The 20,181-nt window shown below is 34.6% G+C and overlaps 1 protein-coding gene across 2 annotated transcripts in view; it reads left to right on the top strand.

The window, feature by feature from the left end:
* The first annotated feature begins 4,094 nt into the window (after positions 1-4,094).
* Positions 4,095-20,181, top strand: part of LOC123935013 (kelch-like protein 4) — an 85,414-nt gene continuing 69,327 nt past the window's right edge. The window contains exons 1-3 of one of the 2 annotated variants that reach the window (XM_045995409.1): positions 4,095-4,261; positions 4,642-4,778; positions 8,731-8,927. In XM_045995409.1, the coding sequence (XP_045851365.1) occupies positions 4,095-4,261; positions 4,642-4,778; positions 8,731-8,927 (501 nt within the window). The remainder of the gene's footprint in view (positions 4,262-4,641; positions 4,779-8,730; positions 8,928-20,181) is intronic. The other variant, XM_045995408.1, reaches the window with a different exon arrangement.

Below are 20,181 nucleotides of genomic sequence, written 5' to 3'. Positions count from 1 at the left end.
AATAAGAGGAATTGTGTAAAGAAGAATTGAGTATGGACATGTAAATTTCTGTTGTCATCTCAATTTTTCTGTATATCTAAAACTGTTCTAAAAATTTTGGTTTAAAAATAGTTTTTTTGGTATGGTAAAATGTCATTTATAATAATGGTCCTTTGTAATGATAACTCAGATTCCCTTCCTCATTCTCAAAACTTAACAAATTTACCCATTTTGCCATAGTAAAAAAAAAAGTTAAGGTAGACTAGTCACTGAAATTAGACTTAAATCAGTGATTACATGTTCATTCTGTACGAAATATATTATAAGGTGCATACTTTATTATTTTTTAAATATATCCTCTGCTTTCAAAGTCTTAAAAAGCTAACTATAGAATTAAGAGATAGACCAGAGTGTTTTAAACTTAGAACCACTGAAATTTTTGGCTGAAAAATTATTGTAGAGAACTGCCCTGTGCATTACAGGATGCTTATTAGTATAATCTAGCCTCTACCTACTTGATGCCAGTAACACCTTTCCATAGTTATGACAACCAAAGGTAAAGAATTCTCTGTACTTCTCAACTTTTTTTATAATTCCATAACTGTCCTAAAAATCAAAGTCTATTAATTAAATGAATATAAGTTCCAGATAAAAATTTTTAAAGATTTTTATGGAAATAACTACATAGAGGATAAACTTAACATAAGATTTAGCATTTATACAGAGACATTCATGTACATTTTCTCATGTAACCATTTGAACAGCTATGTGACATAAACATTAATCTTGGTAGTATTGATATTAGTATTATTTTTATCTCCATTTTATAGGAGAAAATTAAAGCTTAGAAAGATGGAAGTGACTTACCCAAGATCATTCAGCTTGTATATAAAGGCAGGAACTAAATCTAGGCATCTGATGCTTTTTTTCAGTTCAGCATGCTGCCTCCCATGTCACCATCTGTAGATACTGTACAATAAAGAAAAGGGAAGAATATTCTTTGATGCATTGGATTCCATTATAACATCTGACCTGACATTACAGTATCTAAAATGGAGGAAGAGAATTTTAATTTATAGGCTCTGGGAACTCATTCAGATTGGGTTATGTTTCAATAGTTTAATTGTTGTTATTTTTTTCTTTGCTTGACTTGTTTTATTATATTCTGTCTAAATAATGACTAAGTATAGGTTATAATATTTTACATATTTAGATTAATATGTATGTTATGTTTTGGATGTAATATATTGATATACCCATATTTCTTTGTGTACTAATTTCTTGATGATTAAACACAAGATACAGTTGCGTCTGTCCTTTCAAATATAACAAAATTCTGTGTGGTTCGTGTTGGTAGGATTTTCAGGTTCTAAAAATCTGTATTTTAATTATAAATAATACTAGAGTTATCTGATAAATTTGTGTGCCCAAGTAAACACATCCCAAACTAGTGAGTAATTAAAGATGATTTTTTTTATCCTTAGCCTGAAGAAATTTCACAGAATAAAATTATTTCCTGGCCAAAACTTCCCAAATATATTCCTCCTTTAGAATATGTTCCTCTTCAATAAATGATTGAGTATACATGAAGAAAGCTAAAATAATATGACATCAAATATTTTTTTGACTCAATGTAAATCAAACCATTACTTGAGCAGAGGAAATATTAGGATAACTGAGTTAAGTGAAAGCTAAATGCTTTCTAGCCTATGGTGAGAAAGTATTGTTCCCCTCTAAAATGAACATATTTTGTAGCAGAAAATTTTTAAAGATATTCACACCATGCTACCTTAATATCCATGCAATACTTAAACTGAAGGTCCCAAAGAGTCTTTAAAGATTAGGAAAAATCAGAGATGTAAAGAAAAAAAGAGAAGATTCATAGATGAATAATTTATTTAAATTAAACAGAAAGTCTGGTCACCCTGGACCAAGTTATCTTCAAAGAAATACAGGCTGAGTTGGGGGTGGGGGAACCTAAAACTAATGGTGGTTGGAAATGATGCCTGAAAGCAAGAAAGACAATAAGCAAAAAATTTAAGTATGTTCATCCAAGCATTAAGTATTTAAGGTTCTACTGATTGTAAGTCTCTATATGTTTGTGTTAGTATTTAAATTCCACCATTGTGTGATGCTGAAAAAAACACATAGACAACTTTCATCATTGAAAATTCAGCAGTCATCATATTTGCTTAAATAGTCAAAATATACAAACTTTCACTTAGAAGATGAAAGAGGTATTGTGGACATTGTGGTGCATGTGCTCCTTCTTTTCACTACATATGTATCTTCGGAGTGTGGAAGTATCCAAGATATCCTTCAACAGATGAATAGATAAAGAAGATGTGGTTCATATTTACAATGGAATATTACTCAGCCATCAGAAATGATGAATGCCTACCATTTGCATGGACATAGATGGAACTGGAGGGGACTATGTTAAGTAAAATAAGTTAAACAGAGAAAGACAATTATCATATGGTTTCACTCATATATGAAACATAAGGTGTAGTTCAGAGGACCATAGGGGAAGGGAGGGAAAACTGGGAAAAATCAGAGAGGGAGACAAACCATGAGAGACTCTGGACTCCAGGAAGCAAACTGAGGGCTGCAGAGGGGAGGAGTGTGGAGGGATGGGGTAACTAGGTGATGGGTATTAAGGAGGACACACGTTGTGATGAGCACTGGGTTTATATGCAACTAATGAATCAATGAACACTACCTCAAAAATTAATGATGTATTATATGTTGGCTTATTGAAAATAATAATAAAAAAGAAAATTAACAAACAAAAAAGATGAAAGAACCAAGATTTCCATGGACAGATGAATGGATAAAGAAGAAATTTTATATATATATATATATATATATATATATATATATATATATATATCACAGATATATATTTTATATATATATAATATGTGATATATATATCATATAATATCAAAATGGAATATTACTCAGCCATAGGAAAGGATGAATACTTACTATTTGAATTGATGGAACTGGAAGGTATTGTGCTGAGTGAAATAAGTCAATAACAGAAAGACAGTTATCATATGGTTTAATGTATATGTGGAATATAAGAAACAGCCCAGAGGATCATAACGGAAGGGAGGGAAACCTGAATAAGAAGTCATCAGAAAGGGAGAAAAACTATGAGAGACTCTTGACTACAGAAAACAAGCTGAGGGTTGCTGGAGGGGAGGTGGGGTCATTGCATGATGGGCATTAGGGGGAAGATATGATGTGATGAGCACTGGGTGTTCTATGCAACTGATGAATTATTGAACTCTATATCTGCAATTAATGCTGTACTATATGTTGGCTAATTTAATGTAAGTTTAAAAAAGTAAAATAAAATCCACTGATCTGGGAAATAAAGGAAGATAAATAAGCTCTGGGGATCTAATGTACACCATGGTGACTATAGTTAACAATACTGTATTGTATACTTGAAAGTTGCCAAGAAACTAGATCTTAAGTGTTTTCACCACACACATGAGAAATGGGAGGTAATGGATGTGTTAACTAACCTTACTGTGGTAATAATTTCATGATATATACATATATGAAATCATTACACTGTACATCTTAAAATCACACAATGTTATATACCAATTATATCTCAATATATCTGGAAAAAGATATAAAATGTGGAAATTTTATATTTTCTTGATGGAACTGACATTGTAAAGAATGTTATAGAACTTAATTTTGAGATTTTTCAAGAAACACATAATTAAATTTGAAATGCATTTTGAATCATAAATACAATTTTATGCCTAATGGTGTAATTGTGATACCAATAAAAATCAAAGAAATTAGCTAGCATTTTGAAGTTTATGTTTGTGCATATAAAAATTACCACTAGCCCTTCAATGGAAATATACATATTTATGGTTCCATTCCAAGTATAAATATGAGCTATGACACTTTAATGGAAAATTAGACAGTAATCATAGTGAATTATTTAAGATTTGAGGGCAAATTTTAATTTTAGTTTAATCTAGCATATTTCTTTTAGAAGTCAGTGTGCCCAAATTTCCACTGGACATTTGCACACTCATTAAAAGAATAAACCATGTTCTCCCTCTTACTCACATTTCAGAATGGATACACAAAATCCTGAAGAAATGAATGTCAACAGATCTGAGGAGCAGTTTCATGCTATAAACCATGCAGAGCAAACTCTCCACAGAATGGAGAACTACCTGAAAGAGAAACAACTGTGTGATGTACTACTTATTGCTGGACACCTCCGAATTCCAGCCCATCGGTACGTATCCTTATGTACACAGATTGTTTCATGAGTATAGCATGTGAATGAGAATGAATTGGTCTACTTAAAGCAAATCAGAATGCTGAGGAGAATATATTTTTATCTCCCTACATTGAAAATGCAGTAGCATATATGGTCCATTTCCTTGTGTGATATTTAGAAGAGCCAAAGTTTAGAGAAATTGATGTAAAATAGCACAAACCCTCAAAAGAGAAGCAAATTACTTAATTTACCTAATTTCACTATACTTTACTAAACTGCAAAAGATTCATGCAGATAACAAACTCAGCAGTGTTACAAACTTACTGATTGTATTTCATGCTTTTCAGTGAGACTACTGACTAATTTAAGTTCCTATGAAACACTCCCATTTCAAGGTTGGTTCTCAGCGCAGTGTCTGATTATTTTGCTGCAATGTTTACTAATGATGTGCTTGAAGCCAAACAAGAAGAGGTCAGGATGGAAGGAGTTGATCCCAATGCACTTAATTCCTTGGTGCAGTATGCTTACACAGGTAAAGTGGCATGTATTAAGTCATTCAATCCTCACAAAAATCCTACATTATATAATCTACCTTATTATTATTCCAACTAGAAATGATAAAACTGAAGAATCTACCAGTTAAGTTACTTTCCCAAGGTAGTAAGGGACAGAATCAGAATTTAAATTCAGTAGTATAAAAGAATAAGAGGTAAATAATAAGCTATAAATTTTTTTAAAGATTTTTTATTTATTTATTTTACAGAGAGAGATCACAAGTAGACAGAGAGGCAGGCAGAGAGAGAGAGAGAGGGAAGCAGGCTCACCGCTGAGCAGAGAGCCTGATGCGGGACTCGATCGCAGGACCCTGAGATCATGACCTGAGCTGAAGGCAGCGGCTTAACCCACTGAGCCACCCAGGAGCCCTAAGCTATAAAATTTTTGACCATGAGAGAATAAAACTATTTTAACACAAAAATAGAAGGACATGTCTGCCTCTTTCTTGAATGGTGTGGGTATGTTCTCATTTAAAAAAAAAATTATTTATTCATTTATTGAGAGTGTGGTGGGGAGGGGCAGAATGAGAGGGAAAGAGAATCTCAAGCAGACTCCATGTTCAGCACTTGGAGCCTGATGCAGGGCTTGATTCCAAGATGCAGAGATCACGACCTGAAATCAAGAGGTGGACATTTAAACAAATGAGCCACCTAGGTACCCCATTCTCATTTGTAAAAGTTTGAAGTGCAGTATTCTAACTTTGTATTAAAAATGTAGTCTCTTCCTTAGAAATAACAAAGTCATATTTACTCAAATTATAAGGCAAAGGTAACAGGATGAGTTTGGAGGTCAAGAAGTGAAATATTTCTGTATTCCAACTTTATTAAGCAAAAAATTGACAAATATAATTGTATATATTTAAAGTATACTATGTGATGATTTGCTATATATACACAAGTAGAATGATTACATAAATGAAGATAAGTAATGCACACATTATCTCAAATAGTTAATTATTTTTTGTGGTGAGAATGCTTAAGATATGCTCTCAACAATTTTCAAGGATACAGTGCCCAATACCATATTACTAACTATAGACACCATTCTGTACATTAGATCCTCATAACTATTTATCTTATAACTGAAAGTTTGCACCCTTTGACCTACACCTTCCCATTTCCCCCTCCCAGTGCCTAGCAACTACCATTCTACCTACCATTTCTATGAAATCAGAGAAATTATATACATATATACCTATTATTAATATCACACATATATTCTTTTTTCTCTTTATCCATTCAACTGTTGAAGGGCATTTAGGTTGGTTATTTCCATATCCTAGCTACTGTAAATAATAGTGCAACAAACATGGGAGTGCAGATATGTCTTAAGATCCTGATTTCATTTCTTTGTATATCTAATCAGGAATAGAATTGTTGGATCATATGGTAATTTAATTTTCTAATTTTTTCATGAGTCACCATACTGTTCTCCATAATGTTATTAATTTACATTCCCACAAACAGTGCATAAATGTTCCCTTTCCTCTAAAACTTCACCAACATTGGTTATCCCTTCTTTTGATTTTGATTTACATTTTCCTGGTAATTAGTGATGTTAAACACGTTTTCATATCTATTGGTCATTTGTATGTCATCTCTGGGGGAAAAAAAGCTTATCCAGGTTACTTTCTCTTTTTGAATTTTTATTTATTTTATTTATTTTTTAAATATTTTATCTATTTATTTGAGGGAGGGGAAAGGGGGACATGAGGTGGGGAGGAGAAGGAGACACAGACACACACTTGCTGCTTAGCAAGGATCAGCAGCTGGATCCCAGGACCATGACTTGAGCCAAAGGCAAAACTTAACCAACTGAGTCACCCAGGCCCCCCTACTTGTTCTTTTTTTTTATTGGGTTATTTTCTTTCATGTTATTGAATTATATGAGTCCTTTATATATTTTGGATATTAACCCCTTATCAGATAAGGGTTTGCAATATTTCTATCATTCTGTGGATTACCGTTTCAATATATTTTATATTTCCTTTCTATGCAGAAGCTTTTTAGTTTGATGTAGTCCCACTTGTTTATTTTAGCTTTTGTGGCCTGTCTTTTGGTGTATTATCCAAGAAATTATTGCCAAGACCAATTCCAAGGAGATATTTTTTACTGTCTTCTTTTAGGAGTTTTAGGATTTTGTTCATTAAGAAATTAATATTCTTCTTTTTTTAAAAATATTTTTATTTATTTATTTGAGAGAGAGAGACAGTGAGAGAGAGTGTGAACGAGGAGAAGGTCAGAGAGAGAAGCAGACTCCCTGTGGAGCTGGAAGCCTGATGCGGGACTCGATCCCGGGACTCCAGGATCATGACCTGAGCTGAAGGAAGTCGCTTAACCAACTGAGCCACCCAGGCGCCCAAGAAATTAATATTCTTCTTAATAACTGGGCCAAGTTTCTATGTCTGTAGTAGGTGAATCTTAGATCTGAATCAGAATAGTTTATAACTTCTCTGGGTTTCATGAGGTATGGGCAGGGCTGTCTCTTCAAAATCCATGACAAAAAAAACAAACAACTCAAGAAAATCTGCTGATGGATGACAACCTTTAGCAACATATTTTAGAGGTTGAAACAAATACAGAGCATCTCACAGTATATATTTACTCTTTTATTTATGCTTGTGAAATCATATGGAATCCATTTAAGGCATTTTATAAGAAAAATATAAACAAATAGTTTATAGTATTCCATATGAAAATTTTTTTATAGCTTACATATAGTTTGGCTAAGACAAACAAAAAAGGAATATAACTTATGAAAATAACTTACATTTGCAATAACTTAACAATACTTCCTCTGAAAATTTTGTTTGTATATACATACATATATATGTACATATTTACATATATACATATATATATTTTAATATAAAGGAAAGAGCTTAAACAGCTCTGATCTCATTTTTTAAAAATCTCTTCACAGATATTTAAAAACAAAGCCAGTTTTTTGTATCTAAGAAAATTATCATATAAACATTTGTTTGAGTACTCTCAGTAATGCTTTTTTTCTTTTGAGAGAATGTCAGGTGTCAGTTCTGGGCACAATATCTGAGCAAAGTCTTCCTTATCAGCAAATAAATGCAGACAGACACACAAAAATATAGACATATAACCTCAATGCTCTACTTAATTACCAAATTTTTTTCCATGCAAATGATAGTTACCTGCATGGGCATTATACAATATGATAAAATACTCCTTGAAAAAATAAATAAATAAATAAATAAATAAATAAATAAATAAAATACTCCTTGAGACCTAGCATTTACAGTTTTTTATATAAGATTTATTTATTTATCTATTTATTTAGGTGAAAGAATTGGGGATTCTTTCTTTCTTTTTTATTTAAATTCAATTAGCCAACATATAGCACATCATTAGTTTCAGATATAGTGTTCAATGATTGATATAAGAGTTAGGTGAGATCTATGGTGACAAAGAAATAAGTTGCTGTTCTTTACAGTAGTGGTGTTCATTGTTCATTTGCTACAGTTGTGTTTGATAATCTAGTCTGGCTCCCTTCAGCCATCTTATTAGTGTTTTTACAGAGACCCTTGCATATGTTGGCTTTTTAAAAAGATTTTATTTATTTATTTATCAGAGAGAGAGAGAGAGAGAGCACGCACAAGCCGGCAGAGTGGCAGGCAAAGGCAGAGAGAGAAGCAGGCTCCCAACTGAGCAAAATACCTGATGCATGACTTAATCTCAGGACCCTGGGATCATGACATGAGCCAAAGGCAGCAGCATAACTGAGTGATACACCCAGGGGCCCCACATATAGTGGCTTTTAAAAGTATTCCTATAGTGGTTACTGTGCACTAGAAAAGATAGCCTTAGTAATGAGAGAAACTGAAAAATTCAACTAGTTAGCACATTTGTGTCTTACTTTATGGGACATATAATCATTCTTTACTTTTTCAAACCATCTAGGTGTCCTGCAGTTAAAAGAAGATACTATTGAAAATTTGCTGGCTGCAGCTTGTCTCTTGCAGTTGACTCAAGTCATTGAAGTCTGCTCCAATTTTCTCATAAAGCATCTCCATCCTTCAAACTGCTTAGGAATTCAATCATTTGGTGATGCCCAGGGCTGTACAGAGCTCCTGAGTGTGGCACATAAGTACACAATGGTAAAATCAATTGCTTCAAATTAACCTGTAGTAATAATATACTGACACAATATCTAACTTACTGATTTGTTTACTGATATATATGTATACATATGTATGTGTGTGTATATTATATATAAAAATATAATGTATGGGTGTGTGTATGTGTATAGATATATATCTGTATCTATGTATATATATGCAACCTTTCCAAAGTAAAGACCATAACACTGGGATAAAACTAAAAAGCAATATAAATTCATATAATTTGCAAATGACTTACACATAATGGATATTAGATTAAAATATTTGGTTGAGCTGTACTCAAGCAAGTTTCTCATTTTTTTAACTGAAAACGTTTAATTAAATCTCAAAACTTGCAGAAATGAACATACCACAAAAAAACTAAATCATATAAGGACATATTTTAAGTCAAATCCACAGTATTAGGAAAATATATTGTCCCTGATTTATTTTAAGCTTTTATTTACATTCCAGCTAGTTAGCATACAGTGCACTATTAGTTTCAGGTATACAATTTGGTGATTCAACATGTACATACAACACTTGGTGCTCATCACAAGTGCACTCCTTAATTCTCATTACCTATTTAACCCATCCCCCCACCTCCCTCCCCTCTGGTACCCATCAGTTTGTTCTCTATAGTTAAGGGTCTGTTTCTTGGCTTGCCTCTCCTTTTTCCCCCACAATCATTTGTTTCTTAAATTTCACATATGAGTGAAATCATATAGTATATGTCTTTTTCTAACTAACATTTTGCTTAGCATACTACTCTGTAGCTCCATCTATATTGTTGCAAATAGCAAGATTTCATTCTTTTTGATGGCTGAATAATATTTCATTGTGTGTATATATATATATATATATATATATAATTTCTTCTTTATCCATTCATTAGTTGATGGACATGGACATTTGGGTTCCTTCATAATTTGGCAATTGTTGATAATATTGCTATAAGCATCAGGGTGCACGTATCCCTTCAAATTAGTATTTTTGTATTATTTAGGTAAATACCTAGTAGTGCAATCGCCAGATGATAGGGCTGTCCTATTTTTTTTTTATTCAAAAGTATTTTTTTTTATTTTTTTTTCATTTTATTTATTTTTTCAGTGTAACAGTATTCATTCTTTTTGCACAACACCCAGTGCTCCATGCAAAACGTGCCCTCCCCATTACCCACCACCTGTTCCCCCAACCTCCCACCCCTGACCCTTCAAAACCCTCAGGTTGCCCCAACCTCCCACCCCTGACCCTTCAAAACCCTCAGGTTGTTTTTCAGAGTCCATAGTCTTTTATGGTTCGCCTCCCCTCCCCAATGTCCATAGTCCACTCCCCCTCTCCCAATCCCACCTCCCCCCAGCAACCCCCAGTTTGTTTTGTGAGATTAAGAGTCATTTATGGTTTGTCTCCCTCCCAATCCCATCTTGTTTCATTTACTGTCCTATTTTTAACTTTCTGAGGAAACTCCATCCTGTGTTCTAGAATGGATGCACCAGTTCACATTCCCAACAACAATGTAAGAGGTTTCCCCTTTCTCCACATCCTCACCAGCATCTTTTGTTTCTTGTGCTGTTACTTTTAACCATTGTGAGAGGTGTGAGGTGATATCTCATTGTAGTTTTCATTTTTTTTTTTCTGATGTTGAATGATGTTGAGCATCTTCCCATGTGTCTCTTGACCATCTGTTTGTCTTTTTTGGAAAAATGTCTGTTCATGTCTTCTCATTTTTTAATCAGATTATTTGTTTCTTTGTCCCTGATTTTTTGTAACATTAGAACTTTAATTTCTAAAATTATATACATTATGGTCTTTAATTAAAGTTAAGTAACATTCAAAAATTAATTAAAAACTTATTAATACATCAATGTTAACTGGAAGAGCTTAAGAACTATCAAAATCAGCCAATTCTGCTGAATGTATATTTTATGTCTTAATAAAAATATCTATTTTGGTTAAACACAATTTGCAGTTCAATCCTTTAAACTTAACTAACAAAATCCTTCTCAATTCTATAAGTAATTATAATAAATTAACTGAACATGTTTGTATGTGTTTATTCTTTAAAAGTTGCATAGGATAAGACCACCTTTAGTCAATCAAGTGACAGTGACATGAAATACAAATTGTCTGCAAGGAGGCAAGAAAAAGTAGTTAGAGGATATTAAATTACATTAATACTAATAATTCTGTGATGCAAAGAAGAAAATGAACTTTTGAACCTCTGAAGCAGGGAAAATATGAGGTGGATCTTTCTGTGAAACCCGGTCAAAAAGATAAATAGTTCAAACTAAGACAATTGTTACAGTTATTTAAGATTCAAAAATAAAAAGAAAAGTACATAAAAGAAAACACATCTAAAATAGAGAACACATCTAAAAATAAAATTAACATTATGAGTTTAATATTGAGAGGCACATAAACAATATTTTGTTAACATTTAATACAGATCTTAAATTTTCCAAATTTCTGTATTTTAATTCTCTAAATTTGCTTGGTAAAATGTTCTTCCTCTTTTTCCCATCTCTGGTCATTATTCAAAATTTGAAGTTTCAGAGTCCTGAAACTATAGCATTATGGGGAGAATTATATTATAATTGATGGACTGTTAAATATATATTATTAAATCATACCATTTATATTCCTATATGCTAAATACAGATACCACATAGTCTATAGGAACATCAGTTACATAGTTCAAAGATTAATCCTACCAAAAAGTCAAACTTGAAAACTACCTGCTAATTTACTTATATTCTTAAACTAAGTATTAAGTTTCCTGTTATCTTACTCTCACAATCAAAACACATCCTGATATGATTATCTGTTTTGTGTGTGTTGAGTTTGAGAAGTTCTTTATAGATCCTGGATATCAACCTTTTGTCTGTACTGTCATTTGCAAATATCTTCTCCCATTCCGTGGGTTGCCTCTTTGTTTTGTTGACTGTTTCCTTTGCTGTGCAGAAGCTTTTGATCTTGAGGAAGTCCCAAAAGTTCATTTTTGCTTTTGTTTCCTTGGCCTTTGGAGACATATCTTGAAAAAAGTTGCTGTGGCTGATATCGAAGAGGTTACTGCCTACGTTCTCCTCTAGGATTCTGATAGATTCCTGTCTCACGTTGAGGTCTTTTATCCATTTCGAGTTTATCTTTGTGTACGGTGTAAGAGAATGGTCGAATTTCATTCTTCTACATATCGCTGTCCAGTTTTCCCAGCACCATTTATTGAAGAGACTGTCTTTTTTCCATTGAACATTTTTTCCTGTTTTGTCGAAGATTATTTGACCATAGAGTTGAGGGTCCATATCTGGGCTCTCCACTCTGTTCCACTGGTCTATGTGTCTGTTTTTATGCCAGTACCACGCTGTCTTGGTGATCACAGCAACAGATAATCATATCAAAAAATGGGCAGAAGATATGAACAGACACTTCTCCAACGAAGACATACAAATGGCTATCAGACACATGAAAAAATGTTCATCATCACTAGCCATCAGGGAGATTCAAATTAAAACCACATTGAGATACCACCTGACACCAGTTAGAATGGCCAAAATTAGCAAGACAGGAAACAACGTGTGTTGGAGAGGATGTGAAGAAAGAGGAACCCTCTTACACTGTTGGTGGGAATGCAAGTTAGTGCAGCCAGTTTGGAGAACAGTGTGGAGATTCCTGAAGAAATTAAAAATAGAGCTTCCCTATGACCCTGCAATTGCACTGCTGGGTATTTACCCCAAAGATACAGATGTAGTGAAAAGAAGGGCCATTTGTACCCCAATGTTTATTGCAGCAATGGCTACGGTCGCCAAACTGTGGAAAGAACCAAGATGCCCTTCAATGGATGAATGGATAAGGAAGATGTGGTCCATATACACAATGGAGTATTATGCCTCCATCAGAAAGGACGAATACCCAACTTTTGTAGCAACATGGACGGGACTGGAAGAAATTATGCTGAGCGAAATAAGTCAAGCAGAGAGAGTCAAGTATCATATGGTCTCACTTATTTGTGGAGCATAACAAATAACATGGAGGACATGGGGAGATGGAGAGGAGAGGGAGTTGAGGGAAACTGGAAGGGGAGATGAACCATGAGAGACTATGGACTCTGAAAAACAACTAGAGGGTTATGAAGGGGCGGTGGGGGAGGGGGGGGTTGGGAGGTTGAGGGACCAGGTGGTGGGTAATGAGGAGGGCACGTACTGCATGGAGCACTGGGTGTGATGCCAAAACAATGAACACTGTTATGCTGTAAATAAACAAATAAAAATAAAAAAAAAGAAAAAAAAAACACATCCTGATAAACAGCTTGAATTATTTTTTTTGCTCAAAATGAAATTATCTTCCTTTTCTTATTATGTGACTGAAACTGAGTGTTAAGCAGGATGTGCAAAAAACATATTACTGCTTTCTTTAGTTATTTTAGTATCTACTATAAATAAAAGTAACCAAAAAGTTTTGCTATAATAGTGTTTTTTTGTAATACTGTATTGATATTGTAAAAACACAAATAATTTTTTTAATTCATTTATTTTTATTTGTTTATTTACAGCATAACAGTGTTCATTGTTTTGGCATCACACCCAGTGCTCCATGCAGTACGTGCCCTCCCTATTACCCACCACCTGGTTCCTCAACCTCCCACCCACCCCACCCCCCCGCCGCCCCTTCATAACCCTCTGGTTGTTTTTCAGAGTCCATAGTCTCTCATGCTTCATCTCCCCTTCCAGTTTCCAAAACAAAGAGGCAACCCACGGAATGGGAGAAGATATTTGCAAATGACAGTACAGACAAAAGGTTGATATCCAGGATCTATAAAGAACTTCTCAAACTCAACACACACAAAACAGATAATCATATCAAAAAATGGGCAGAAGATATGAACAGACACTTCTCCAACGAAGACATACAAATGGCTATCAGACACATGAAAAAATGTTCATCATCACTAGCCATCAGGGAGATTCAAATTAAAACAACATTGAGATACCACCTCACACCAGTTAGAATGGCCAAAATTAGCAAGACAGGAAACAACGTGTGTTGGAGAGGATGTGGAGAAAGGGGAACCCTCTTACACTGTTGGTGGGAATGCAAGTTAGTGCAGCCAGTTTGGAGAACAGTGTGGAGATTCCTGAAGAAATTAAAAATAGAGCTTCCCTATGACCCTGCAATTGCACTGCTGGGTATTTACCCCAAAGATACAGATGTAGTGAAAAGAAGGGCCATTTGATCCCCAATGTTTATTAAAACACAAATAATTTTAATGTTAAAGAATAATATTAAACTCTCAAGAGTCAATTACGAACATTTGAATCATAGACTGTAAGACAGATAGCCCTCCCTAATGTGAATGGGCTTCATTCAGAAACATCCTCACAGATACACCCAGAATTATGTTTGATCCAAACTTTAGACACTCCATGGGTAAGTTAACACATTAAGTTAGCCATTGTAATTCTATAAACAGTAGTCCACACTGATGAAACACTTAGCAAGTATGTTATATTCATCTAGCAACTTTTACAACAAAGTGAACATGGATTAAAAAATGAGTATCAAACCTCTTGGAAAAGTGTAGAGAAGTGTGTTTTTCTTGAAATTAGTAATAAAATAATTCCAAAATAAAATAATTTAAAATTAATCTTATAGGTTAACTAACTATTTCTGTATAGAACTAGATATTGCTGTGCCTTATGTAGATACTTCAAATCAATATATCTTTTCTTATTTAGACTAAGTTACTATATTGCCAAACAACTTTCAGTAGTCTCATCAGGAAGTTACTCTGGAACCATAACAAATTCTATTGTAATCTCTAATTTGTCACTAAAAATATAACCATCATATAAACTATTTGAATCATTCCTAACATTTTCAAATGCATAACCAAATTTGAGAGACTTTTCTATGATCCACGTGAGCCATTGAGTATTTTTTTTACAAACTGGCTAATCTCTCCCTCTTTCTCTCATTTACTTTCTATTTTTCTTTTCTTTCATTGGAGAGTAGATAGTAGAATGAGATACAGGGTCTTCCATGATATTGACATAATGATATAAAATCTCAGAGCTTGCATACACTACCAGCAATTGGTAACCATACATTTTTAGAGTTTTATCTTTTTCTTAACTCAGTCATAAAAATTATGTCACTTATGAAAGGCAGCTGCGGTGTGGAGCAAAATGGACTAGACCTAAAGACTTAGGTTTGAGTTTGTATTGTACAGGAGACAAAACAATTCACATAGCCAATTTTCTCATCAGAATAATTTCACCACCTACAAGATCAGATTGGTAATGACTTATTTTCTTTTTTTTTTTTACTTAACATTTGCAAAAGTGTGATGTGCTGTACAAATGTGATGTATTATTAGTTATAGTGCTAGTTCCCATACTTTGCTGTAGGTGAGAGGGATTTCAACCAGGGACATCTGCTACATTAAAAACAGCAGTCCTCTCTTGTTTACCTTAATCACAAGAGGGTTCTTCATTTAAATAGGCAAGTTAGCTTGTATTTTATGGTACCAGAACTCCCAATGGGTCTATCAAACAACAATTTTTGTATGAATAATTTCAGTATTAAGCTAACTCAGTTTCAAAATGACAAAACTCTGAGTGGAGCTGAGGGAGTGATTTGATTCATCCAAGATCCCCACAATTATTTAGAGGCTCTTTTAAACTACTTCAAGAATATCACTTTATGGTGCAACATAAATTACCAAGTAGGCATGTTTATCACTGTTTTGGAAGTGTATTTTATCACTTTTAAAATGAGATTTTTTTTGCTATGAGAAACGTTGAAAACAATAATTGTGTTGTCATAGAAAAATATGCAACATTATAAATAAGAAAATTACATAGTGTTTTTTTAAATTTTTTATTTATTTCTTATTTTTTAATTAACATATAATGTATTTTTATCCCCAGGGGTACAGGTCTGTGAATCACCAGGTTTTCACACTTCACAGCACTCACCATAGCACATAACCTACCCAATGTGCATAACCCCCCCCAACCCCAACTCCCCCCAGCAAAACTCAGATTGTTTTGCGAGATTAAGAGTCACTTATGGTTTGTCTCCCTCCCAATCCCATCTTGTTTCATTTATTCTTCTCCTATCTCCCTAACCCCCCATGTTGCATCTCCATGTCCTCATATCAGGGAGATCATATGATAGTTGTCTTTCTCCAATTGACGTATTTCACTAAGCATGATATCCTCTAGTTCCATCCATGTTGTTGCAAATGGCAAGATTTCATTTCTTTTGATGGCTGCATAGTATTCCATTGTGTATATATACTACACCTTCTTTATCCATTCATCTGTTGATGGACATCTAGGTTCTTTCCATAGTTTGGCTATTGTAGACATTGCTGCTATAAACATTCGGGTGCACGTGCCCCTTCGGATCACTGTGTTTGTACCTTTAGGGTAAATACCCAGTAGTGCAATTGCTGGGTCATAGGGTAGTTCTTTTTTCAACATTTTGAGGAACCTCCATGCTGTTTTCCAGAGTGGTTGCACCAGCTTGCATTCCACCAACAGTGTAGGAGGGTTCCCCTTTCTCTGCATCCTCGCCAGCATTTGTCATTTCCTGACTTGTTAATTTTAGCCATTCTGACTGGTGTGAGGTGATATCTCATTGTGGTTTTGATTTGTATTTCCCTGATACTCAGTGATGTTGAGCACTTTTTCATGTGTCTGTTGGCCATCTGGATGACTTCTTTGCAGAAATGTCTGTTCATGTCCTCTGCCCATTTCTTGATTGGATTGTTTGTTCTTTGGGTGTTGAGTTTATTAAGCTCTTTATAGATTTTGGACACTAGCCCTTTATCTGATATGTCATTTGCCAATATCTTCTCCCATTCTCTCAGTTGTCTTTTGGTTTTGTGAACTGTTTCCTTTCCTGTGCAAAAGCTTTTGATCTTGATGAAATCCCAATAGTTCATTTTTGCCCTTGCTTCCCTTGCCTTTGCCAATGTTCCTAGGAAGTTGTTCCTGTGGCTGAGGTCGAAGAGGTTCCTGCCTGTGTTCTCCTGAAAGATGTTGATGGATTCCTTTCTCACATTGAGGTCCTTCATCCATTTTGAGCCTATTTTCCTGTGTGGTGTAAGGAAATGGTCCAATTTCATTTTTCTGCATGGGGCTGTCCAATTTTCCAAGCACCATTTATTGAAGAGGCTGTCTTTTTCCATTGGACATTCTTTCCTGCTTTGTTGAATATTAGTTGACCATAGAGTTCAGGGTCTATTTCTGGGCTCTCTATTCTGTTCCATTGATCTATGTGTCTGTTTTTGTGCCAGTACCATGCTGTCTTGATGATGACAGCTTTGTAATAGAGCTTGAAGTCCGGAATTGTGATGCCACAAACGTTGGCTTTCTTTTTCAATATTCCTTTGGCTATTTGAGGTCTTTTCTGGTTCCATATAAATTTTAGGATTATTTGTTCCATTTCTTTGAAAAAAAATGGATGGTATTTTGATAGGGATTGCATTAACTGTGAGATTGCTTTAGGTAGCATAGACATTTTCACAATATTTATTCTGCCAATCCAGGAGCATGGAACATTTTTCCATTTCTTTGTATCTTCCTCAATTTTTTCATGAGTACTTTATAGTTTTCTGCATATAGATTCTTAGCCTCTTTGGTTAGGTTTATTCCTCGGTTCATATAGTTTTGGGTGCAATTGTAAATGGGATTAACTCCTTAATTTCTCTTTCTTCTGTTTTGTTGTTGGTGTACAGAAATGCAACTGATTTCTGTGTATTGATTTTATATCCTGACACTTTACTGAATCCTGTACGAGTTCTAGCAGTTTTGGAGTGGAGTCTTTTGGGATTTCCACATATAATATCCTATCATCTGCAAAGAGTGAGAGTTTGACTTCTTCTTTGCTGATTTGGATGCCTTTAATTTCTTTTTGTTGTCTGATTGCTGACACTAGGACTTCTATTTCTATGTTGAATAGCAGTGGTGATAATGAACTTCCCTGCCGTGTTCCTGACCTTAACGGAAAAGCTTTCAGTTTTTCTCCACTGAGAATGATATTTGTGGTGGGTTTTTCATAGATGGCTTTGATAATATTGAGGTATGTGCCCTCTATCCCTACACTTTGAAGAGTTTTGATCAGGAAGGGATGCTGTACTTTTTCAAAAGCTTTTTTCAGCATCTATTGAGAGTATCATATGGTTCTTGTTCTTGCTTTTATTAATGTGTTGTATCACATTGATTGATTTGCGGATGTTGACCAAACTTGCAGCTCTGGAATAAATCCCACTTGATCGTGGTGAATAATCCTTTTAATGTACTATTGAATCCTATTGTCTAGTATTTTGGTGAGAATTTTTGCATCTGTGTTCATCAAGGACATTGGTCTGTAGTTCTCTTTTTTGATGGGATCCTTGTCTGCTTTTGGGATCAAGGTGATGCTGGCCTCATAAAATGAGTTTGAAAGTTTTCCTTCCATTTCTATTTTTTGGAACAGTTTCAGGAGAATAGGAATTAATTCTTCTTTTAATGTTTGGTAGAATTCTCCTGGGAAGCCATCTGGCCCTGGGCTTTTGTTTGCTTAGAGATTTTTGATGACTGTTCCAATCTCCTTACTGGTTATGGGCCTCTTCAGGTTTTCTATTTCTTCCTGGTTCAGTTGTGGTAGTTTAAGTTTCTTCCAGATTGTCAAATTTATTTGGCGTAGAGTTGTTCATTGTATGTTCCTACGATTGTCTCTATTTCTTTGGTGTTAGTTGTGATCTCTTCTCTTTCATTCATGATTTTATTAATTTGGGTCCTTTCTCTTTTCTTTTGATAAGTCTGGCCAGGGGTTTATCAATCTTATTGATTCTTTCAAAGAACCATCTCCTAGTTTCGTTGATTTCTTCTATTGCTTTTTTTGGTTTCTATTTCATTGATTTCTGCTCTGATCTTTATGATTTCTCTTCTCCTGCTGGGTTTAGGGTTTCTTTCTTGTTCTTTCTCCAGCTCCTTTAGGTGTAGGGTTAGTTTGTGTACTTGAGACCTTTCTTGTTTCTTGAGAAAGGCTTGTACCCGTATATATTTTCCTCTCAGGACTGCCTTTGTTGTGTCCCACAGATTTTGAACCATTGTGTTTTCATTATCATTTGTTTCCATGAATTTTTTCAATTCTTCTTTAATTTCCTGGTTGACCCATTCATTCTTCAGAAGGATGCTGTTTAGTCTCCATGTAATTGGTTTCTTTCCAGCATTCCTCTTGTGATTGAGTTCTAGCTTCAGAGCATTGTGGTCTGAAAATATGCAGGGAATGATCCCAATCTTTTCATAGGGGTTGTGACCTGATTTAGGACCCAGGATGTGATCTATTCTGGAGAAGGTTCCATGTGCACCAGAGAAGAATGTGTATTCTGTTGCTTTGGGATGAAATGTTCTGAATATATCTGTGATGTCCACCTAGTCCAGTGTGTCATTTAAGGCCTTTATTTCCTTGTTGATTTTTGCTTGGATGATCTGTCCATTTCAGTGAGGGGAGTTTTAAAGTCCCCTACTGTTACTGTATTATTATTTACGTGTTTCTTTGATTTTATTGTTAATTGGTTTATATAGTTGTCTGCTCCCATATTAGGGGCATAGATATTTAAAATTGTTGGATCTTCTTGTTGGACAGACCCTTTGAGTAGGATATAGTGTCCTTCCTCAGCTCTTATTACAGTCTTTGGCTTAAAATCTAATTGATCTGATATAAGGATTGCCACGCCAGCTTTCTTCTGATGCCCATTAGCATGGTACATTGTTTTCCACCCCCTCACTGTAAATCTGGAGGTGTCTTCTCATCTAAAATGAGTTTCTTGTAGGCAACATATAGATGGGTTTTGTTTTTTTATCCATTCTGATATCCTGTGTCTTTTGATTGGGGCATTTAGCCCATTAACATTCAGGGTAACTATTGAGAGATATGAATTTAGTGCCATTATTAGCCTGTAAGGTGACTGTTCCTGTATATTGTCTCTGTACCTTTCTGATCTACTACTTTTAGGCTCTCTCTTTGCTTGAGGACCCCTTTCAATATTTCCTGTAGAGCTGGTTTGGTGTTTGCAAATTCTTTCAGTTTTTGTTTGTCCTGGAAGCTTTTAATCTCTCCTTCTATTTTCAATGATAGCCTAGCTGGATAGAGTGTTCTTGGCTGCATGTTTTTTTCTTGTTTAGTGCTCTGAATATATCATGCCAGCTCTTTCTGGCCTGCCAGGTCTCTGTGGATAAGTCTGCTGCCAATCTAATATTTT

Source organism: Meles meles, chromosome X, assembly GCF_922984935.1.
Source record: "Meles meles chromosome X, mMelMel3.1 paternal haplotype, whole genome shotgun sequence".
Classification (NCBI taxonomy): domain Eukaryota; kingdom Metazoa; phylum Chordata; class Mammalia; order Carnivora; family Mustelidae; genus Meles; species Meles meles.
This window is presented reverse-complemented; position numbering and strand designations above follow the sequence as displayed.